Source organism: Typha latifolia, chromosome 10, assembly GCF_019914945.1.
Source record: "Typha latifolia isolate L0001 chromosome 10, TyphaL0001v2, whole genome shotgun sequence".
Lineage (NCBI taxonomy): Eukaryota > Viridiplantae > Streptophyta > Magnoliopsida > Poales > Typhaceae > Typha > Typha latifolia.
The window spans coordinates 4305357-4324502 of NC_133095.1; the positions used below are offsets into that span (position 1 = coordinate 4305357).

General features: G+C 37.5%; 2 protein-coding genes across 13 annotated transcripts; both read left to right on the forward strand.

Moving 5' to 3' along the window:
• The first annotated feature begins 272 nt into the window (after positions 1-272).
• LOC140796747 (pentatricopeptide repeat-containing protein At4g13650) lies at positions 273-9712 on the forward strand. Of its 9 annotated transcripts, none has more exons than XM_073149837.1 (10): positions 273-372; positions 768-827; positions 2405-2455; positions 4055-4078; positions 4187-4438; positions 4532-7640; positions 7887-8099; positions 8228-8283; positions 9061-9360; positions 9450-9712. In XM_073149837.1, the coding sequence occupies exons 5-6, from the start codon at positions 4355-4357 to the stop codon at positions 7595-7597; spliced, it is 3150 nt and encodes a 1049-aa protein (XP_073005938.1). In that variant the 5' UTR covers positions 273-372; positions 768-827; positions 2405-2455; positions 4055-4078; positions 4187-4354; the 3' UTR covers positions 7598-7640; positions 7887-8099; positions 8228-8283; positions 9061-9360; positions 9450-9712. The 9 variants fall into 9 exon arrangements, with proteins under 9 accessions (XP_073005938.1, XP_073005937.1, XP_073005936.1 ...); XM_073149836.1 differs by having other exon boundaries at positions 4060-4078; XM_073149835.1 differs by lacking the exon at positions 4055-4078.
• A 650-nt stretch (positions 9713-10362) lies between these two features.
• LOC140796731 (TATA-box-binding protein) lies at positions 10363-17719 on the forward strand. Of its 4 annotated transcripts, none has more exons than XM_073149815.1 (10): positions 10363-10938; positions 11708-11795; positions 13028-13104; positions 13449-13483; positions 13797-13847; positions 13971-14015; positions 14120-14212; positions 14574-14675; positions 14757-14830; positions 17095-17719. In XM_073149815.1, coding segments are annotated over exons 2-10 (498 nt in total). In that variant the 5' UTR covers positions 10363-10938; positions 11708-11775; the 3' UTR covers positions 17096-17719. The 4 variants fall into 4 exon arrangements, with proteins under 4 accessions (XP_073005916.1, XP_073005915.1, XP_073005914.1 ...); XM_073149813.1 differs by lacking the exon at positions 13449-13483 and having other exon boundaries at positions 10369-10769; positions 10854-10938; positions 13033-13104; XM_073149814.1 differs by lacking the exon at positions 13449-13483 and having other exon boundaries at positions 10367-10938; positions 13033-13104; positions 17099-17719.
• Positions 17720-19146: the final 1427 nt, after the last annotated feature.

Sequence of the window (19146 nt, forward strand, 5' to 3'; positions counted from 1 at the left end):
AATCTTTACTTTGTGTTCTGATGCTACTGACACTTTATACGTGCGAGTCACAAATGTAATTTTTTTTGTTGTCCTCCATTTAATGCATTCTTAATTAACAAAAGAAATAAAAATAAATTCTATTGATTTTTTTGATGATCCGTGCCTAAGGAGTACAGAATGGAAACTTTCGGATCGGCCGGAAAGGAGTTCGCATTAATGGGTCGGATCCGAACGGGATCCGAACCCAATTGATAAGTATAAGTTCCTCTCTTCTCTCTCGCTCGAGAGTCAAAAACCCTCCTCCCGTCTCTCTCGGTGCGTCATTCGACGACGACGAGGAACGGCCAGTGACGGCAACTAATATTCCGGCGAGTTCTCCGGCTAGATGAGGTGTGTGTGTCTCTCTCTCTCTCTTCGCTTTTTTCATCTCCCTCCCTCCCTCACTCTCCCCATTTCTTCTCGCTGCTGTAGCAGCCCTGTCTTCGCTGCTACAGTAGCCGAGAGGGAGAGACTAGAGGGATATAAGGGGGATGGGTGATTTTTCTTATTATTTTCTGCCCTTTTTTTGGAATTTTCTAGGTTTTTCCCGCATTTTATAACAATTTTTAAAATTTTATATAATTAAAAGGTAGGCCGGTACCGAAACAACTGATACGGCGGCCAGCCGAGAGAACCAAAAACGATAATCTATTTCCTACTAAAAAAATCTATTTGTTTGAATGAATGCAATTGATTTCCTATTGGCCGTTCCTTCTCCAGTCTCCTTGAACAGCGTTTTTCTGCAGTTGTCATGAGGATAGAAGAATCAAGAACAACAGCATTAAATATTTGCATCAGGCAAAATGGTAAGTTGATATGTATGCGACTGAGATTTTATATTTAGTGATGTTTCTTATTGGTTTGAGATTCATACTATTAGCTAGTTGTTCGCCACTATGAACTGATCTTATTGTTTCAATAGATTGCATCATAGATGGACATTTTATGTGGATTTATGTTGTAACGTTACCCTTTTCTTTTGTTACAAAAGTATCTTTAGAGACTGTTTTAGTTTGAGAATATTTTTTATTCAAATAGTAAAAGTTACCGGCACATAATTATGAAATGGAGGATATGTTAATACAAATCTGTTAAAATTGTTTGATATTCCCAACCGAGAGCCTTTTTCTAGCAAGTGTATTCAGAGGAAGGGAAAGATGATATCTAACATTGTAATTCCTTAAAGACCGCTAGAAATTCTGAGCTGCAGTATTCTATCCAAAACTGTCTATTAATATCTAGCCTGCTTTGTTAAGAACTAAATCCTAGGATCAAAGCAGTTCCTCATTCTATTCAAAAGAAAAAAAAAAGAAGAAACATAAATCTCTCATTCCTTTTAGAACAACCCTTATGCTGAATTTTTTTGTTTGATTACTGTTCTTTATATCCATTTGCAATTCTAAAATGTTTTTCTCTAATCCAAGTCTTCCATACAACTGTTTTATATCAGTTTGGTTTCAAAGATTTGTTATCCTCTTTCACCATTGAAGTGCTGGGAACAAGAACTCGTAGGGTGAGCGGTGAGCTTGCGGAAGCAATGGCTTAGCTTTATTATAGTCCGTGACTCTGGATTATTGTTTCATTTCTAGCATACATTGTGTATCATATTGTTACGAACCAGATTTGTAACGATCTGGATGTAAAAAAATTGTGAAAGTTTATATAGAGGTAGCCTCAGAAGTTAGGGTTCTAATGGATCTGGTTTCACAAGAATCTAACGTCTGGATGAAAAAATATTAATAATATAGTGGAGCAAGGTCAAATAAGGCAGAATGGTAATTAACCGACGTTGCGGTGGTTGTCGGAAGGTGGCGGATGGCCAAGGTTGGTGATGAAATGCCGTAAGGTAGGGTGACTGCTAGTAGATGAAGATGGCTAGGGTTTGGAAGATCGGAATGCTTCTACGGCTATGATCTATTCCGAAAAAAATAAAAATAATCTAACGGTTACGGTAAAAGATAAAGACGAGATAATGAAATAACTTAACTTAATCCTCATTCCATGACTCTACACATGACTACTTCTATTTATAAGAGTAGAGTTCTAGCAGATAGAATTTACATCGATTTATTTAAAATTTAAAATGATAAGATAAAGTTAGATAACTAAATTGACTCAACTCGACTTAACCCATATGGTCGGATTGTAACACATATTGGTTGAGAGAACAATTTAATCTCTAGTAAATGTAATTTAGAATCATGACTTGTTAATGGAAGGAACTTCATATATTCGTTTAACAGAATATGGAAGCTCAATGCATATGTTCTTTTTGCTAGCTGAGGATATTTTTCTTTTGCAATTACTTCTCTTATGATGTTGATTGTGAGATTAAAACAAATTATGATGGCAAATATTCTTACCATATGTTCCATATTGTCAGGTTTGTACTGGAGCAAAGAGTGAGCAACAATCAAAACTTGCAGCAAGGAAGGTATTTGATGACGGTTCATAATTAAATTTTGGAGAAATTACAATGTGGTTAGACCAAAATTTAGAGTGCCTCCCTAAATTTTTGTTCAATGTTTTAAAAGGCGACCTCAGGTGGCGGGCAATCACCCCACCACCTAGCGCTAAGGCGGAAGGTGGGTGACAAGGCGGTCTAGTATTTTTATATTAATTTAAAAAAATTTATATATAATATATTTATAATTTTTAATACTAATTTAATATATATAATTTGTAATGATGCAGTATGCCACAATATCAAATAACATTACTCATTAATCAACTATCACTAAGGAGTAAGCAATCGTTATTCATTAATTAGCTCAATAATCATTATTTATTAATCAACTATCACTAAGGAGTAAGGAGTAAGGAATCACCGAATCAGGAGTCACAGTGAATTAGTGAAAGTGTGAAAAAAATTAAAGAAAACACCTAATCAGGAGTCACAGCAATTAGCAAACCCTTTTCTGCTACAGTAATTAATTGTTAATTACTATATCAGTGAAGAAAATAGAAAGCGAAGAAAGCTGGCGGTGAAAGGGAGAAAGAGAAGGATAAAGGGAAGAAGAAAAAAAAAACACCTAAGCAGCCATTCACTCTCGGCGGCCACTGAGTGTGAAAGGGAAGAAAGAGAAGAAGAAAAGAAGGGCACCTCAGTTTGCTCGCTTGTCGGTGAAAGGGAGAAAGATGTGCTCGCTTGCTAGTGCTGATTTCTCATTGCCGCTCAGAGAGATTGAGAGAGGGAGGCTGGAGACGATCGAGGGAGGTTGATGGAGCTCGAGGGAGGGAGGGAAAATAAAAAATTAGGGTTCAGATCAAAAGTGAGGAGAGTGAAAACGAATGGGTTAGTTTTTTTTAATGGTTAACGGGTTGGCAAATTTTGAAGATCCGACCCGATGTCCAAGTTTTAGATCCATCGCTATTGTGGGCTCTCCCGCAAAATAATTTAGCGGGCCGCTTGGCCCGCTACGCTCCTTGGCAGTCCGCCAAGAACGCCAAGGCGCCCTGAACGCCAATTGGAGGCTGCCCGCGCTATTTGCTGGGCGGCTGGTGTGGCGGGGCCATGAACGCTTTTTAAAACACTGTTTTTGTTTGTGTCACTTAACCCTCTTGTAGTTCTAACTTGTATGCAACTGTTTTACAAATGTTAATTCTAATATAAAAAACCAACATGTCCTTTTTATTTTACATCAATTAATTTTAATTTTTTTTTGGTGAAAAAGTATTTTGTCTTATACTTCTCTAATCTCAATCTTTCTCACTATTAAATTTTAAACATTACAAATATTCTAAAATGAGAAACTATAAAGCGCAAAATGGTCAAATATTTAATAGTTTTAATAGAAAATTGTCTTAACCGTTAGTTTTGACAGAAAACTAATGGTTTCACATAAGATTAGAACTACCTGGTAAAATTTATGCCCCCCTTAAATTTTTAAGAATATGGAAAAACACTTCCAGTTATTGGTCTTTTCCAGTTTGGATATTGTCATTTAATAAGACAACTAATATAGTGCTTTTTTGCTTTAGTATGCTCTAATATAGTGTTTTTTTGCTTCCGTATGCTCGCATTATTGAGAAGCTTAGGTTTTCAGCTAAATTGAAGGTATATATTTATTTAATATTTGTTCTCGATTCTCTCTTTTGTTGGACTTGTCTCACTACATATATATTCTTATAATCACCTTTTAATTTGTGATGGACTAATTTGAAGATCCAGAAAATTACAAGGCATTGAACTAGAGAGATCATGGCAACTTCTTCTCCCTCTCTCTGTCTCACATAATGTTCTCAAGCCGTGTCCATTCCTTCTCAATAGGGTGTATCATCACTCCTGAGGCCCCTCTCCGTCACCATCGATGCATTTGGGATCTTCCCACCAATGCCCATGGCTTTTATTGGGTCCCTATTCCTGCGAATTCTTCATACCGGGCGGACTTCGAGGCCCCACAAGAGTCTCTCAAGGGTATAAACTATAAAGCTCGCACCTTTATTTGTATCTCTTCTATTCTCATTGAATTCAAACTTAGTTTATGATACTGTCCTTCAAGAACTGCAGGTGTTTACGGGAGTTGTCTTTGCACGGGATAACCATTCTGCGATTTGTCTGGCACTTGATGAGTCCTCAGATGGAGAAATTGTAGGCGCACTTGAAGAGGGTCCGTGCAGAAGTGTCTCCTTTTCGACACCATTCACTTTGCTCCTCAATGGCTGTTTGACTTCAGGTTCATCCATAGGTGCTAAGGGGATCCATGGGAGGATTTTGAGATCGGGTCTTGACAAAGAAAGTTTGTTACGTGAAAGGCTTGTTGATGTTTATATGGTTCTTGGAAAAACTGCTTATGCATCTAAGTTGTTTGATGATATGTGTCAGAGGTCTGTTGCTTCATGGAATAGTATGATCTCAGGGTTTCTTCAGAGGAAAGATAATGTGAAAGTTTTGGTTCTTTTTGCAAGAATGACGATGGAATGTATGAATCTTGGTCCTGTTGCCTTTGCCAGTGCCCTGAGAGCATGCACTGGAAATAACAGGTATTGGAATATTGTCCTAGAGATTCATGCAAAGGTAATCAGGCATGGTCTGGGGGCCCATTATCTTGTTTGTAATCCATTAATTGATTTATATGCCAAAAATGGGTTTATAAATTCAGCTAGGTGGGTATTTGATGAGGTTTATTGGAAGGACAATGTCTCATGGGTTGCCATGATTTCAGGTTATTCTCAGAATGGTCTGGGAGAGGAAGCTTTGAATCTTTACTGCCTGATGCATCAATCTGGAGTAATTCCTACACCTTATGTTCTATCAGGTGTCCTCAGTGCTTGCACAAAAGCGGAGCTTTTTGTCCAAGGAAAACTGGTTCATGCCCAAGCTTTTAGGCGAGGATTCTGCTCTGAAACTTTTGTGGGCAATGCTCTTGTTACTTTGTATTCACGGTGTGGAAGCTTGATATTAGCAGAACAAATATTTAGTGATATGCCTCGCCGTGATGGAGTAACTTTTAATTCATTGATCTCAGGACATGCCCAGCTTGGAGAGCGTGAACGTGCTCTACGAGTATTTAGGGAGATGCAACTAACAGGCTTCAAGCCTGACGCTGTGACTATGGCAAGCCTTCTTACAGTTTGTGCCTCAATTGGAGATATTCAAAAGGGAAAGCAGCTCCACTCCCATGTGTTTAAAGCTGGTCTCTGTTCTGATTATATGATTGAAGGTTCTCTGCTTGACCTCTATGTAAAGTGTGCCGACATCGAAACTGCCCTTGAGTTCTTCAATATGACTGACAGGGAGAATGTAGTACTGTGGAATGTGATGCTTGTTGCTTTTGGACAGATGGGTGATCTAAGAAGATCTTTTGACCTCTTTTACCAAATGCATGTTGAGGGTATGCGACCTAATCAATATACATATCCAAGCATACTAAGAACTTGCACTTACTCCGGAGCACTTGATCTTGGAGAGCAGATTCATGCATTGTCCATAAAGACTGGCTTTGAGCTGAACGTTTACATCAGTAGTGTACTGATAGACATGTATTCCAAATGTGGGATGCTGAATAAAGCAAGGGAAATTCTTGAAAGGCTTACGGACAAAGATGTGGTATCATGGACAGCCATGATTGCTGGCTATGCACAGCATGAATTATGTATAGAGGCCCTGTTAACTTTTGAAGAAATGCAACTCAATGGTATCCGGCCAGACAATATAGGATTAGCAAGTGCTATTAGTGCATGTGCTGGAATCAAGGCAATTAAGCAGGGAGTGCAAATGCATGCTCAGGCTTGCGTATCTGGCTATTCAACAGACATCTCAATTGGAAATGCACTTATCAATCTCTATGCCAGAGGCGGAAGGACTGGGGAAGCTTATTCTGCATTCGAGAATGTTGAGCCTAAAGATGAGATATCATGGAATGGATTGATATCTGGATTTGCACAAAGTGGACTCTGTGAGGAAGCCCTAAAAGTCTTTGTGCGGATGGATCAAGAAGGTATTAAATCTAATTTATTCACATATGGTTCTGCAGTTAGTGCTTCAGCTAACATGGCAGACATAAAGCATGGAAAGCAGATACATGCAAGGATAATTAAAACTGGCCATGACTCGGAGATTGAAGCCAGAAATGCTCTAGTTTCCCTATATTCAAAGTGTGGTAACATTGAAGATGCTAAGATGGAATTCTTTGGGATGTCCAAGCGGAATGAGGTATCTTGGAATGCTATGATCACAGGTTATTCACAACATGGGCGTGGTGTAGAAGCTCTAGGACTGTTTAATCAGATGAAACAAGAGGGGCTGAAACCAAATTATGTTACATTCATAGGTGTTTTAGCTGCTTGTAGTCATGTGGGTTTAGTAGAAGATGGCCTTAATTACTTCAGATCTATGACCAACGAACATGGCATTATTCCCAGACCTGATCATTATGCTTGTATTGTGGATATTCTTGGGCGAGCTGGACAGTTGGATCGTGCAAGGAAGTTCATTGAGGAGATGCCTATAAAGCCAGATGCTATGGTCTGGAGAACCCTTCTTAGCGCTTGTACAGTGCACAGGAACATGGAAATTGGAAAGCTTGCAGCTCAGCATCTTCTGGAGTTGGAGCCACATGATTCAGCAACATATGTTCTTCTATCAAATGTATATGCAGTAACTGGAAAGTGGCACTGCAGGGATCATGTGAGGAAGATGATGAAAGATAGAGGTGTGAAAAAGGAACCAGGTCGTAGCTGGATTGAGGTAAAGAGTAAGGTACATGCATTCTTTGTTGGTGACCGGTTGCACCCATTAGCAGATAAGATATATAAGTTCTTGGAAGATTTGGAAAAGAGGTTAGTTGAAATGGGGTACAATCAAGATAGATATCACCTCTTGCATGACATAGAGCAAGAGCAGAAAGACCCTACTGCACTCATTCACAGCGAGAAGCTTGCTGTTGCTTTTGGATTAATAAGTTTGTCGCCTGAGATTCCCCTTCGAGTGATTAAGAATATCCGTGTATGTAATGATTGTCACACTTGGATGAAATTTGTCTCAAAAGATACTGGACGGGCAATTATACTACGAGATGCCTACCGGTTTCACCATTTTGAAAGGGGCATATGCTCATGTGGAGATTATTGGTGAAGCAGGGGATCGAGCTGGCAATACAGAACTAACTAAAAACCTGGTAATAAACTAGCAATTCTGTTGTATATATTTAATAAGTTTTTTAAAAGTAAAAATGTGCAACTGTATTCTTTAGAACCTTGGGATGATTAAGCTTGTGTAATTGGTTCAATTTCTTTAATTAATTTAGTAGACTGGAGGGCCAGAATAATCCACAGATCTTCCATGGAATTCTAGAAAAATTATACTCTTCTCAGTTCCTCATTTGTGGAGGCATTACATTTGTATCATTTTCTTTATCGTCCAGGTGTATTTGATTTGACCATGGTTACTCGGAGTTCCTGGTGCAGGTGGGGCATTAGAAACTTCAGAAAGGTGATGGAGCACTATGAGGCCATTTTCCTATGGATTCAGAGTATGAAAACAGAAAAACAAGTAAAGAACATTGTGATTAACAACTTTACTCTCTGAATGAGTCAAAGTTGTTTTGGTTAGGACAACAGTCGGAATCAACTTTCAGGTTAGACATTTATAAGAATACAGAAGATAATTCTTGTTGTTGAAATCTTTATTCAAGTGTCATATATATTATTGTGATACTTTAGGTCATCATATCTTGTTTTACGTTTCCTACTTTCTTGAATGAAGGTCAAGAGACCACCGTGCAGATATTGGTGAACTGCAATGACAGATCTGCAGCCATCGTAAGTTTTCCAGTCTATCAAGATGCTTCTGAAAGTATATCATCCTTGGTTCTGTAAGATCTTTTTTACAGTATATGTATGATTACTGTGAAGTAGTTCACTTAAGAAATCCCATAAAAGAATTATCAACTCAATCAAAAGAAAACAAGAAAATCAGATTAAAATAATGTACCACTTAATGGGCATCCATCTCAACTTTACAGAGACTAAGGTAAGATTATATGGAATACAGTAGTTGAAATGGTTAAGAAGAGAACAACTTTCATATTAATCTTGTCATCATCTTGATTGAACAGTAATGACAATATGTTTCTTTATAAAGTTATATCATCTGTAGTTTTTGCAGGACTATTCTGTATTAGTGTAAGGATACACAATGTTACTAGAGAAAGCCAGAACTTCATCTCATGCTAAAGACAATGATCATCTTGTTCACAATAAAACAATTAGTCATCAAATGAAAAAAGAATGTACCATTTAATGGATCCTGATGTTGAATTAAATGTTGATGCTGCAACTAACACAATTAAGAACAATATCCCATGAATTCCCTCAATTCTGTTGTTTGGCTGAATCCATGCTTTCTCTATATTATCTGTTGGAGGAAATGCCATGCTAATGAAGGTAAATTTGACCCTTATCTAGGTTTAATGTTATGTGTCATTTTCTGAGTTTCTTCAATATTATTCTTTCGCTACTCTATCAATTGGTCTGTTGATTATGCCAGTTTCTTTCTTTCTGAGTGAATTTATATTGTTTCATGGATGGCAAGAGAAGAAGACTTAAAAAGCCTTAACGAACGTCTTGCTGTGTAATAGAGGGCATAAATTTGAAATTGATCGGCGCCTAGCAGTTGAATCAATGACGACAGTGCCATTGAGAGAATTAATTGGGATAGGGATCACAACAAACTGCATGGTGCCAGAGGCCAGCATGGAGGTGGTGCCAAGCTCCCTGTGTACGGATGCAAGCTATCGTTTAACAAGCAGGTAGATCAGAGAAATGGAGGATTCAGCTAAAATGCCTTAATAACAGCCATTAATATGGACTCTTCTTGGTGTTAAGCAGTTAGCGAAGGTGTTTATTTCTGCCAGACATTTTGCAATTTTGTTTTGTTTTATGAAGAGAATCAAATGTTCTAACAAATTTCTTTCCCTTTTTCCCAGGAAAAGATGTTATCCACTGTGCTGTTGGAACAACACAAAGTATGAAATCTATTTGGTGATAATGTACTAGTATGGAATTATGACTTCAACTTTCTGATATCCAAATACCTCTGCAAGGACTTCATGATACTACAAATGTTATGTATTTATTTCGGAGACTGGCTGGTAAAAATTAGTTAATCAATTAAAGATAATATGCCTTCATTGTCAATTAAAGAAGTTACCGATACGAATAAATAAATTTATAATCACCTTTTGGTTCCCATCCCTTTTTTATTGCTCTGTGGAAGAGTATTTTTTATCGATGTCAGTCGGTAATTCTCACTTCTCTCACTCTTTGGAGGTAAATAAGATTATGTGTCCTTAATCGCCAAGTCATAATGGACCTGCATGATGACCTTAAACCAAAAACATTTTCTTCATGATGATGTTTGCTATAATTAAGTGTAAGACTTATGTCAAATAATTATTGTCTTATTTCCCCTCTCTTTTTGTGTATCAGGTTGATGGATAAAACTATTTGCCCGGACTCACATATCTGGGTACGATGTTTGGTTTGCAAACCTACGATAATTAAAAAGAAACTCCTTATACATTTAATTAAGGAGTTAATCGAGCTTATGAGGACTATTTTATCCTTAGTTAAGAGCTTATAAGGGATTGATGTGTATTAAAAAAAAAATTAGGGGATGCATTCGCAAATGGACAATAATGCGAGGTTCTTAGTGAAATTATCCCATTATTTTAATTTTTAAACCCCCCTTTGCGTAACACTAACGCCAGATGTTATATAAAATCCACGCCCCCGCAACATATATAAATACTGACCCTCTCGAACCGGCTACATTGGGTCGGTCCACGGAATAACCGGCTGTAACCCTCTCCAGCCGGTGGGATATTTATATACCATACCCTATGATAGAAAAAGCCGACCACTCGTCCAATCCTCGCGTCTATTTCTCTCCTCTCTCTCTCTCCCTCTCTCTCAATTTTAGCTCTCGATCTACTCCCCTTCTCTATAAAAGACCCCATTTTTGAAACCCGACCCTTCGCGGATCCACCTCTCCTACCATTTCCCGCTCAGATCTCTCCCCCTCGATCTCCTGATCGTGTCAAAGCCTAGATCTCGGAAAAAGTTGGCCAGATTTGGACCCGAGCTGATAGATCCGTCGATCCCTGCCTTTTCCCTCTTCGAATTGCTTGGGATTCACTCAGATTTCTTTGCCTGTCTTTGATTGATAAGAAAATCTTTAGTTCGGTTTTATCTGTTGTTGTGTTAACGGAAAAACATCCAAATATGATAGTTTCTAGTTGATTTAGGTGAGAATAGGGAAACTATTAAGAATAAAATTTAAGCTTATGGTTATTTATGGGATTTGAGAGAAAAGGAAAGATTTTGGATAGGGTCGAACATGGCCGATCAGGGATTGGAGGGGAGCCAGCCAGTTGATCTATCGAAGCATCCATCTGGCATTGTTCCCACGCTCCAGTAAGTTTGTCTCCCTCCTGTTGCTTAGATTATATTGCTTTCGGAGTAACCACACAACTTTAAGTGGTTTCTAAAAGCTCATCTTTGGGCTGTTCCTCTCCTAATTTTGGACATGTACTGTGCATGTGCATGAGTTTTTTTTTTTTTTCCAAGTTCATATGATATGGAATCATTAGAATGCTCTCCTGGTGGAATATGTCTATTTGGAATTCTATTTTCACATGTTTCTTGTTACAAAATCAATTTGACAATCTTTTATTTGAGTACTGGAATATAACAGCTTTTGGATCACCAGTATGGGCCTTGTGATTGCTTTCTGGTACTGCCTAACAATCATACTCACTACCATAATAATTAGAGAAAATTTACTTCGTCTTCTGCCGATATCATCCATTTTGATGTAGCTCTGAAATTTGTGGAAGCAAATGATGCTTGCTGGTACTTAAGAGCATAACAACTTTTACCAAAAAAAAGAGCATAACCAAAAAATTCGATTAATGGGAATATATGCTTATCACAGAATATTCTCTTCACAAACGAAAATGCAATTTATCGTGTTTGTGGTTCTGTGTATGTTCTGGTATAGTTACGAGATTAAGTAATATATGTCTCTGATATGCTTGTCTGCATATGTAATTGGAACTTGGAAGAGAATTGTTTCTGCTGTTACCACTAGTTAACTAAAGTTTAGTCAGTTATTATTCCACAGCGATATATCAATATGTTGCTGGGCATGTTTGCATGTTATACATTTTGATTTGATGTATAGGAATATTGTATCAACTGTCAATTTGGATTGCAAGTTGGATCTTAAAGCGATAGCCTTGCAGGCCCGTAATGCAGAGTACAATCCTAAGGTATGGTACAGATCTTATTGTGACCTTTCTTTATCTACATGTTGTTGTTACCATTTTCTTTCTTGCTTGCTTTTTTGGTTGTATATATGGTTAATCACTTTTACTACGACATAAATTAGAGAATTCTGCTACTTGAGAGTTTAAATTCTGTATCCATTAGGATAAGTAATTGTGCTTCTTCAGTTATTATTTGGTTCTTCTTTGACATCTAGGATTTGCCTGCATCCCAGGTTCGGCCGATCTGATCCTAACCAAAACTAGCCGGTTGGTTGGTTTTGGTTTGGGTATCGGCCACTCCCATCTAAAACTACTGCTGCTGCAGGCTGCTACAGGCCTGTTGCAGCCACCTGCCCTACTGTAGGAATAGAGAGAGAGAGGGAAAGATAGAGAGAGAAAGAGAGAGTGAGAGTGAGGGAGAAAGAGAGGGAGGCCTACTGCAATAAGGAGAGGGAGCAAGAAGAGAGAGAGGGAAAGAGAAAGAGAGAGACAGAAAGAGAAAGAGAGGGAGATAGAAAGAGAAAGAGAGAGATAGAAAGAGAAAGAGATACAACAGACCATCACTAAGAGAGATGGGAAAGAAGAGAGGAAGGAAGAGAGATATTTAGACTTTATATGTTAGTAACTATTATTTTCTTATTTTCTTGTAATTTTTTCTAGAAAATTATCAATATTTTTAAATAATATTTAGAATTTTATTTAATTAAAAAATAGTCTAATTTAATACAGGTGGCCGATATGGTCAATACGTATCATTTTTCTTGATAGCCAATTCTAGTTTTAGAACCTTAGCATTCACCTTCCTATATGTTTTCCCTAGACAAGATTGAAATGCTGTTCTACAAGCAGGATTGGGTTTTTGCGAGGCAAATCAGCTGCAAGTTCAATTTGTGGTGTATATTCTTTAAGTGTAGAATCATAATATGATAATATCAGTTTAATCGGGGAAAATGAATTCAGAGGTTGCCACACTAATTGTAAGTTAGAATAAATCTCTTTTCTTTCTTGTTTGACAAACTTTATAGATTTGGAATATGTAATGCTTACCTTAAGTAATAAGTCAGATATAACATTTTAATGATTTCTGACAAATTAGCCAAGTTTTCCCAATAGCTCATAATTTTTTTTTGTCGCAACTATGTTAACGAAATGTACTTTTTAATTTCAAATCCTAACAGTAATCTATTTGTTTGAGTGGATGCAATAAATTTCCTGCTAATCATTCCTTTTCGTAGAACAGCGTTTTGCTGCAGTTATCATGAGGATAAGAGAACCAAAAACAACAGCATTAATATTTGCATCAGGCAAAATGGTAAGTTGATATTTATGCAGCGAAGGTTTTATTTTAATCAATGATGTGATGTTTCTTATTGGGTCGAGATTTTATACTATTAGTTGTTTGCCTCTATGAACTGATCTCATTGTTTCAATAGATTGCATCATAAAAGAATATTTTATACTGATTTATATTGTAACTTATTCTTTTCTTTGTTACAAAAGTATCTTTTGTGGCTGTTTTGTTCTAGAATATTTTTTTGTTTGAATCATAGAAGTTAGTGGCATGCAGTTATGAAATGGAAGATATTTTACATGAAAATCACTTAAAATTGTTTGATATTCCCAACCGAGTCTATATAGTGAATTGTTGTTTTCTAGGTGTCATGAGTGGGAAGGGAAAGACGATGAAAGAGGTGAGCTTGCTGAAGCAATGGCTTAGCTTTATAGTCTGTAACTCTGGATTATTGTTTCTTTTCTAGCATACATTGTGTACCATATTGGTTAGGGGAACATTTTAATTTCCAGTAAATGTGTAATTTAAAATCATGACTTGTTAGTGGGAGGAACTTCATGAATTGATTTAACAGAATATGGAAGTTGAATGCATATGTTCTTGTTGCCAGTTGAGGATACACTTCTTTTGCATTTACTTCTCTTCTGATGTTAATTTTGAGAGTAAAACAGTCTATGATGGCGACTATCTTATCAGATGTTCCATATGGTCAGGTTTGTACTGGAGCAAAGAGTGAGCAACAATCAAAACTTGCAGCAAGGAAGGTACTTGATGACAGTTCATAATTATTATTTTTTAAATATTGAAAAACACTTTCAGTTAATGTACCTTTCCTGTTTGGATATTGCCTTTTATGAAGACAACTGACAGAGTGTTTTGTGTTTCAGTATGCTCGCATTATTCAGAAGCTTGGTTTCCCAGCTAAATTCAAGGTATTTATTTTTTTAACATTTGTTTTCAATCCTCTCTTCCATTGGACTTCTCTTACTGCATTTTCTTTTCTTATAATCACCTTTTAATATGTGATGGACTACAGGATTTCAAGATTCAGAACATTGTTGGCTCCTGCGATGTCAAATTTCCCATAAGACTTGAAGGACTTGCGTATTCTCATGGTGCTTTCTCCAGTGTAAGTTAATGTTATTCAATGTTTCTGAAGAAAACTATAAACATTTGAACCTTCTCCGAGAACCTTCATTTTCATTTGTTTTTTTGATGACGGTTTTGGTTTTAATTTTGAAAACGATATCCTCATAGAAAGCATAAAAGAAATGTTTTTCTTGATCTCTCATGCACTCTCTCATAAACTTTTTAAGGATGAGATCGTGATATCTGATTTCTAAAACTGAAGCATCATGTTTGTATTTTGGCTTAAACTTTTTGAGTTTTGTACTTCTCATTCTTTCTTGGAAATTCAATTATTGCCTTTTCTGCCCTGTATTGGATTGTTTCCCGATCTGAATTCAGTTGCTTGTTGTTGCGTTTTATAGTATGAACCTGAACTCTTTCCGGGTTTGATATATCGAATGAAACAACCGAAGATCGTGCTTCTCATTTTTGTCTCTGGCAAGATTGTTCTTACTGGAGCTAAGGTGAGATTTTTGCATTGCAAAAATTATTAGTCATTGTCCTTTGTTCAACACTGAGTGTTATCTTTTTTATTTTGTTTGCAGGTGAGAGATGAGACATATACTGCCTTTGAAAACATCTATCCAGTGCTCACGGAGTTCAGGAAGAGCCAACAGTGGTATGACTCAGATCAGATAGTTTCATTTGATATCTGGAATAATGCTGAAAAAACAATGTTTACAAAATGCTATAGGAACAATGATCAAAAGATTATAGGATCCAATGTGGACCTCGAGCCCTGATTTTTTCTCAATATTGAATTTGACATGCACAATCTTTTCTTTTGTGCATATGCATGGTCTTACTCTACGCATTTCTTAATCATTTAATTATTGGCTCTTCGGCCTCTTCTTATTATTGCATAATAATTAAGAATTATGGAAATGACCAAGGTTTTAAAATTAAGATTGGGATCGGGATCGGCCTTTCAAAAAAATGATACGTATCGATTGTATCGGCCGTTCGGATTGGATCAGACTATTTTTAATTACATAAAATTTTAAATATTATTTAAAAATGCAGAATTTTTTTAAAAATTAAAAAAATGAGGAAATAAGAATTATTTACATATGAAGTCTACAAACTAAAAAAAAATACTTACTTAAAACTGCTGTAATGAAGGAGGGAGAGAGAGTGGAAGAAGCGAAAAGAAAACAACTCTGCTATAGTGAAGGAGAGAAGAAAAAAAAAACTACAGTGAAGAAAAGAGAGAACAAAGAGAGAAATAAAATAAAATAAATTACATAGCTGAGGTTGTCGGAGTTGGTTCTGCATCGGTGGAGTTTGCCCGAGCTAGATTTCTGTGTGGAAGAAGCAGTTACTATGGTAGTAAATAGTGAAAGAGAGAAAAAGATAGCTGGATTGAGTATGGCCAATACCGATCCTTCAAACCATGGAATTGACAATAGAGTTCAGTTGAAAACCTCTAAATATTGAATACTTGCACTTAAGTTTGCTCCGATATCTCCACTGTTAGATTCTTCAACATTCAACAATTATATTTTCTATAGAGCGTTCTAATATTCTCAAATAACTGAGAATTTATTTGAACCCAGTTATAGTGATCCTTAAGATGGTGCCATTTGTAAGATCGTAACTGAATTTTGTCTACAGTTTTGATGATGCTTGCTTTCTGGATGGATTGTGAGCAAAGATATATTTTGGGCCTTCAATTACTGTCAAAATGCTTTCAGAAGCATTTTGTAGGAAGCTGATGGACCATTAGTTCATTGAAATAGCATTACTAAGAAATTCACGCCTCTTTGGGATGCAGGCAATTAGGAAAATGGAGCCAAAACCTTTGGGCTCATTGGACCTTAGCTCAGAAGCTAAGAGAGGGTCTTCAAGTTTGCTAGTGCAAGCGTAGTCAACTTTTGGATCACTTTGTGAGACTTTGCATAGGCTACTTAATGGTTTCAGATTAGATGGTGTTGGACATGCAAGAGGTTAGTATGGTCAGGTCTTGGAAGGAGACATGATTTGTCACTTGTCAGGACACAAGGGTGACAGATGGTGTTGCATACGCAGGAGTTAGTATGGTCAGGTCTTGGAAGGAGACATGATTTGTCACTTATCAGACACAAGTGTGACAGCCATTGGGATACAGTGTCTGAAAGGGAAAGTGTAATGGAAGTGAATGAAAATATTTGAGTGGGAAGGAGTGATCCCCTGTGGGATTACAATAGAGAAACTGAGGGAAGAATATCTTTTTTGAAGTCAAAAACATCTTGAAAGTATGTCAATCATGTGCAGGTATGGCCATGGAAGGTTGTGGAGAGGGAAAGTGGTATGACAATATGGTTGAGTTACTTATTATCTGATTGCACTTCTTCTGTTATTTATCCAATCAATTGCCTAATAATGAATAACTGCATATGTGGGGGTAAAGATGGGAGATTAGGAGAATGCAATAAGCGAGGAAAATGTAAAATGGAAGTTGAAAACTGAAGACAGGGAAAGGCAAACAAAAACTAGAACTTTACATCTGTTAGGAACTACGGGAGATACTGATTGTCAGGCTTGCTTTGTATAATTACAGCTTTTACATTCAGAGTTGAACTCATCTACTGTTTCTGATCAATGAGATTGAATGAGCAACATACTGAGCTCAGTTTAATTTTTCGTTAAAAGATTCATTGCTTTGGCTTGCCTTCTATAGTTGTGTAGTCATTAGTGATTAGGTTTCTGTCCTATGTGTGACGTGCGGATTGAGGCTACAACATTGTATAGATTTATTATATATTTCATGCATATGCATTTGCTTATGATTTTTAAAAATAACTTGTTAATCTTGCATCTTTGCATCTTTGTTTTTATCACTTTACTATCAGACTAGTAAATTATTGAAATTCTTATCTACTGTATTTGTATTCCTCATCCCAGATAGACTTGGGGCGGATGCAGATGGAGAGGGTCATGGCCTAGTTGCTGTTACTCTTACTAATCACAACTGTACATAAATGAAGACATGATCGATTGCCATTCCTATATATATGCGGGATAAAAGTTCTTCCAGCTCATGCCTGAGTTCTTGGCGAGTTTAATTTGGAATTCCAGGGATGGAGGGAGAAGAGTGGCAACCTTGTGATCTCATCTGAATGTTCCTAAAAACTAAGCTATTTTTCCTTTTATCACTGGGCAAACTCTTATCTAAAGCCAATACGAAGGTTCATCCGCAGATGCTTGAGTGATGTTTTCAAGATTCGTCCGCGCTATGAATGGAAGTATATACTTTCGGGGAGTTTTTAACCAAAATGATCATCCTTGGACAGTTTTACAGTTTTGGTTCACCAAACAAACTTATTACTAAATGGTTTTATTTTGACCAGCTCAATTGTCATTGTATCATGTTATTATTAGCCTAAAGAATATTGAATTGTTCAGGAGTTTATATTATTTGGGGTTGGAATTGATTCTACAACCTCTTTTGGTTGTAGGGAAGGGTGTATAATGGGGATTGCCTTTTTTTTATATAATTAATGAGATTGCCTTTTGTTTTTTGAAATAAGGAGCTGTAATTAGCAAAATCCCTATGTCTGACATTTGCCAGAGAAGTGTCACAAAAGATGAGATTACACAGATCAAGATGCCCAACCCACATATAGCTAGATCTTGGCCTTACCTTGCCCGGCAGCTCAATCAACCACCCGATTAGCCTCACGACCCATATGTTGGATGGGCACATTCCTAAATGCCCTCGGAAGGGAAACACACTTCTTTACGAGGTTCCTAATCTGTCCATGACTAGAAGACTTCTTTCTAAGGATTTTAAGGAATCATACTCATGGACTATGTTTCTCCCACACCTCAACTAGGCTGATCCCTAGTCGAATAGCCCAGACCTTAGCGTGGAGGGCAAACACCTTCGCATCCTACCTCGTCGCAAACCACTGCGCTAGACCCTCCTTGATAGTTGTTCATGATGAAAGCGCCATCTACTACGTTTAGCTTCACCTAATCGGGTTCTGGAGCTTGCCACATGGCTCTCCTCCTTGCTATGGAACCTACGCCTTTCTTGACAAAACCCTCATACTCCTAGTCAAATTACTGTCCTCAGTGTGTCGAAACCTTCCAAAAGAAGACTACATTATGTTGTTTCTAGATATATCACAAGGTGGCAGCTATCATCCATGTTAGGTTTTTATTGTTGGCAATTGTGAACAAAATATTCCAAGTATTTTTCTACATGTATATGAGCATTTATACAAGTCTAGAAAGTATTTGTTTTGAAGAATTGCAAGATTAATAGAGAAGAGTTTACGAGTTCACACCGCGTTCACAGGGCATTCACACAGACAGAGAGCAGCGTTCACAAGCGCATTCGAACGCGGGCGTAGGCGTTTGCACAGATAGTAACACTGCGTTCACAAGCGCGTTCGAACGCGAGCGCACGCGTTCGCACAGACAGTAACACCGCGTTTACAAGCGCGTTCAAACGCAAGCGCACACGTTCGCACAGACAGTAACATCGCGTTCACAAGCGCATTCGAACGTGAGCGCATGCGTTCGCATAGACAGTAAGTATTGTTTTTGCCCGTGTTCAAACGCAGGCCATTCGAACGCACCCGGGCCGCGTTCGAATGCACCTACGAAGTTCGCAATTTTTGGGCTTTCGTGAGTTCGGATAAGACTTGGATTTGGCTCTATCTTGGAGATCTTATATAAGTATTGTGATGCCCTAACTCTAGGGCGGTTGGTGAAACAATTTGAAGGTGAACCCTTGAGGCTATATCGTTTCTTCAACCAATAAGGTCCTACTTTTCTACAAAGTTTAATCTTTCGCCTTAAGGGCTATCTAGACGAAAGATCAATCTCATGGGCTACTGAGGTTGGATATCAATCACGAGAAGCGGTGAATCGTGGGTTCTAGCGAGCAAGATTGAGAGGAACAAAGTCATTTGAATCGACAGTTTATTTTGTGAGTCAGTTTTGTAA

Bases quoted from the DNA above. Each gene is read 5' to 3' on its own strand.
- LOC140796747 (XM_073149833.1), top strand. The intron at 2,456-4,291 runs GTATTTGATGAC...CCTTCTCAATAG, and splicing joins CAAAACTTGCAGCAAGGAAG to GGTGTATCATCACTCCTGAG. The intron at 4,439-4,531 runs GTATAAACTATA...CAAGAACTGCAG, and splicing joins CCCACAAGAGTCTCTCAAGG to GTGTTTACGGGAGTTGTCTT.
- LOC140796731 (XM_073149814.1), top strand. From the start codon at position 10,862: ATGGCCGATCAGGGATTGGAGGGGAGCCAGCCAGTTGATCTATCGAAG. The intron at 10,939-11,707 runs GTAAGTTTGTCT...TTTGATGTATAG, and splicing joins GGCATTGTTCCCACGCTCCA to GAATATTGTATCAACTGTCA. The intron at 11,796-13,032 runs GTATGGTACAGA...TTCGTAGAACAG, and splicing joins ATGCAGAGTACAATCCTAAG to CGTTTTGCTGCAGTTATCAT.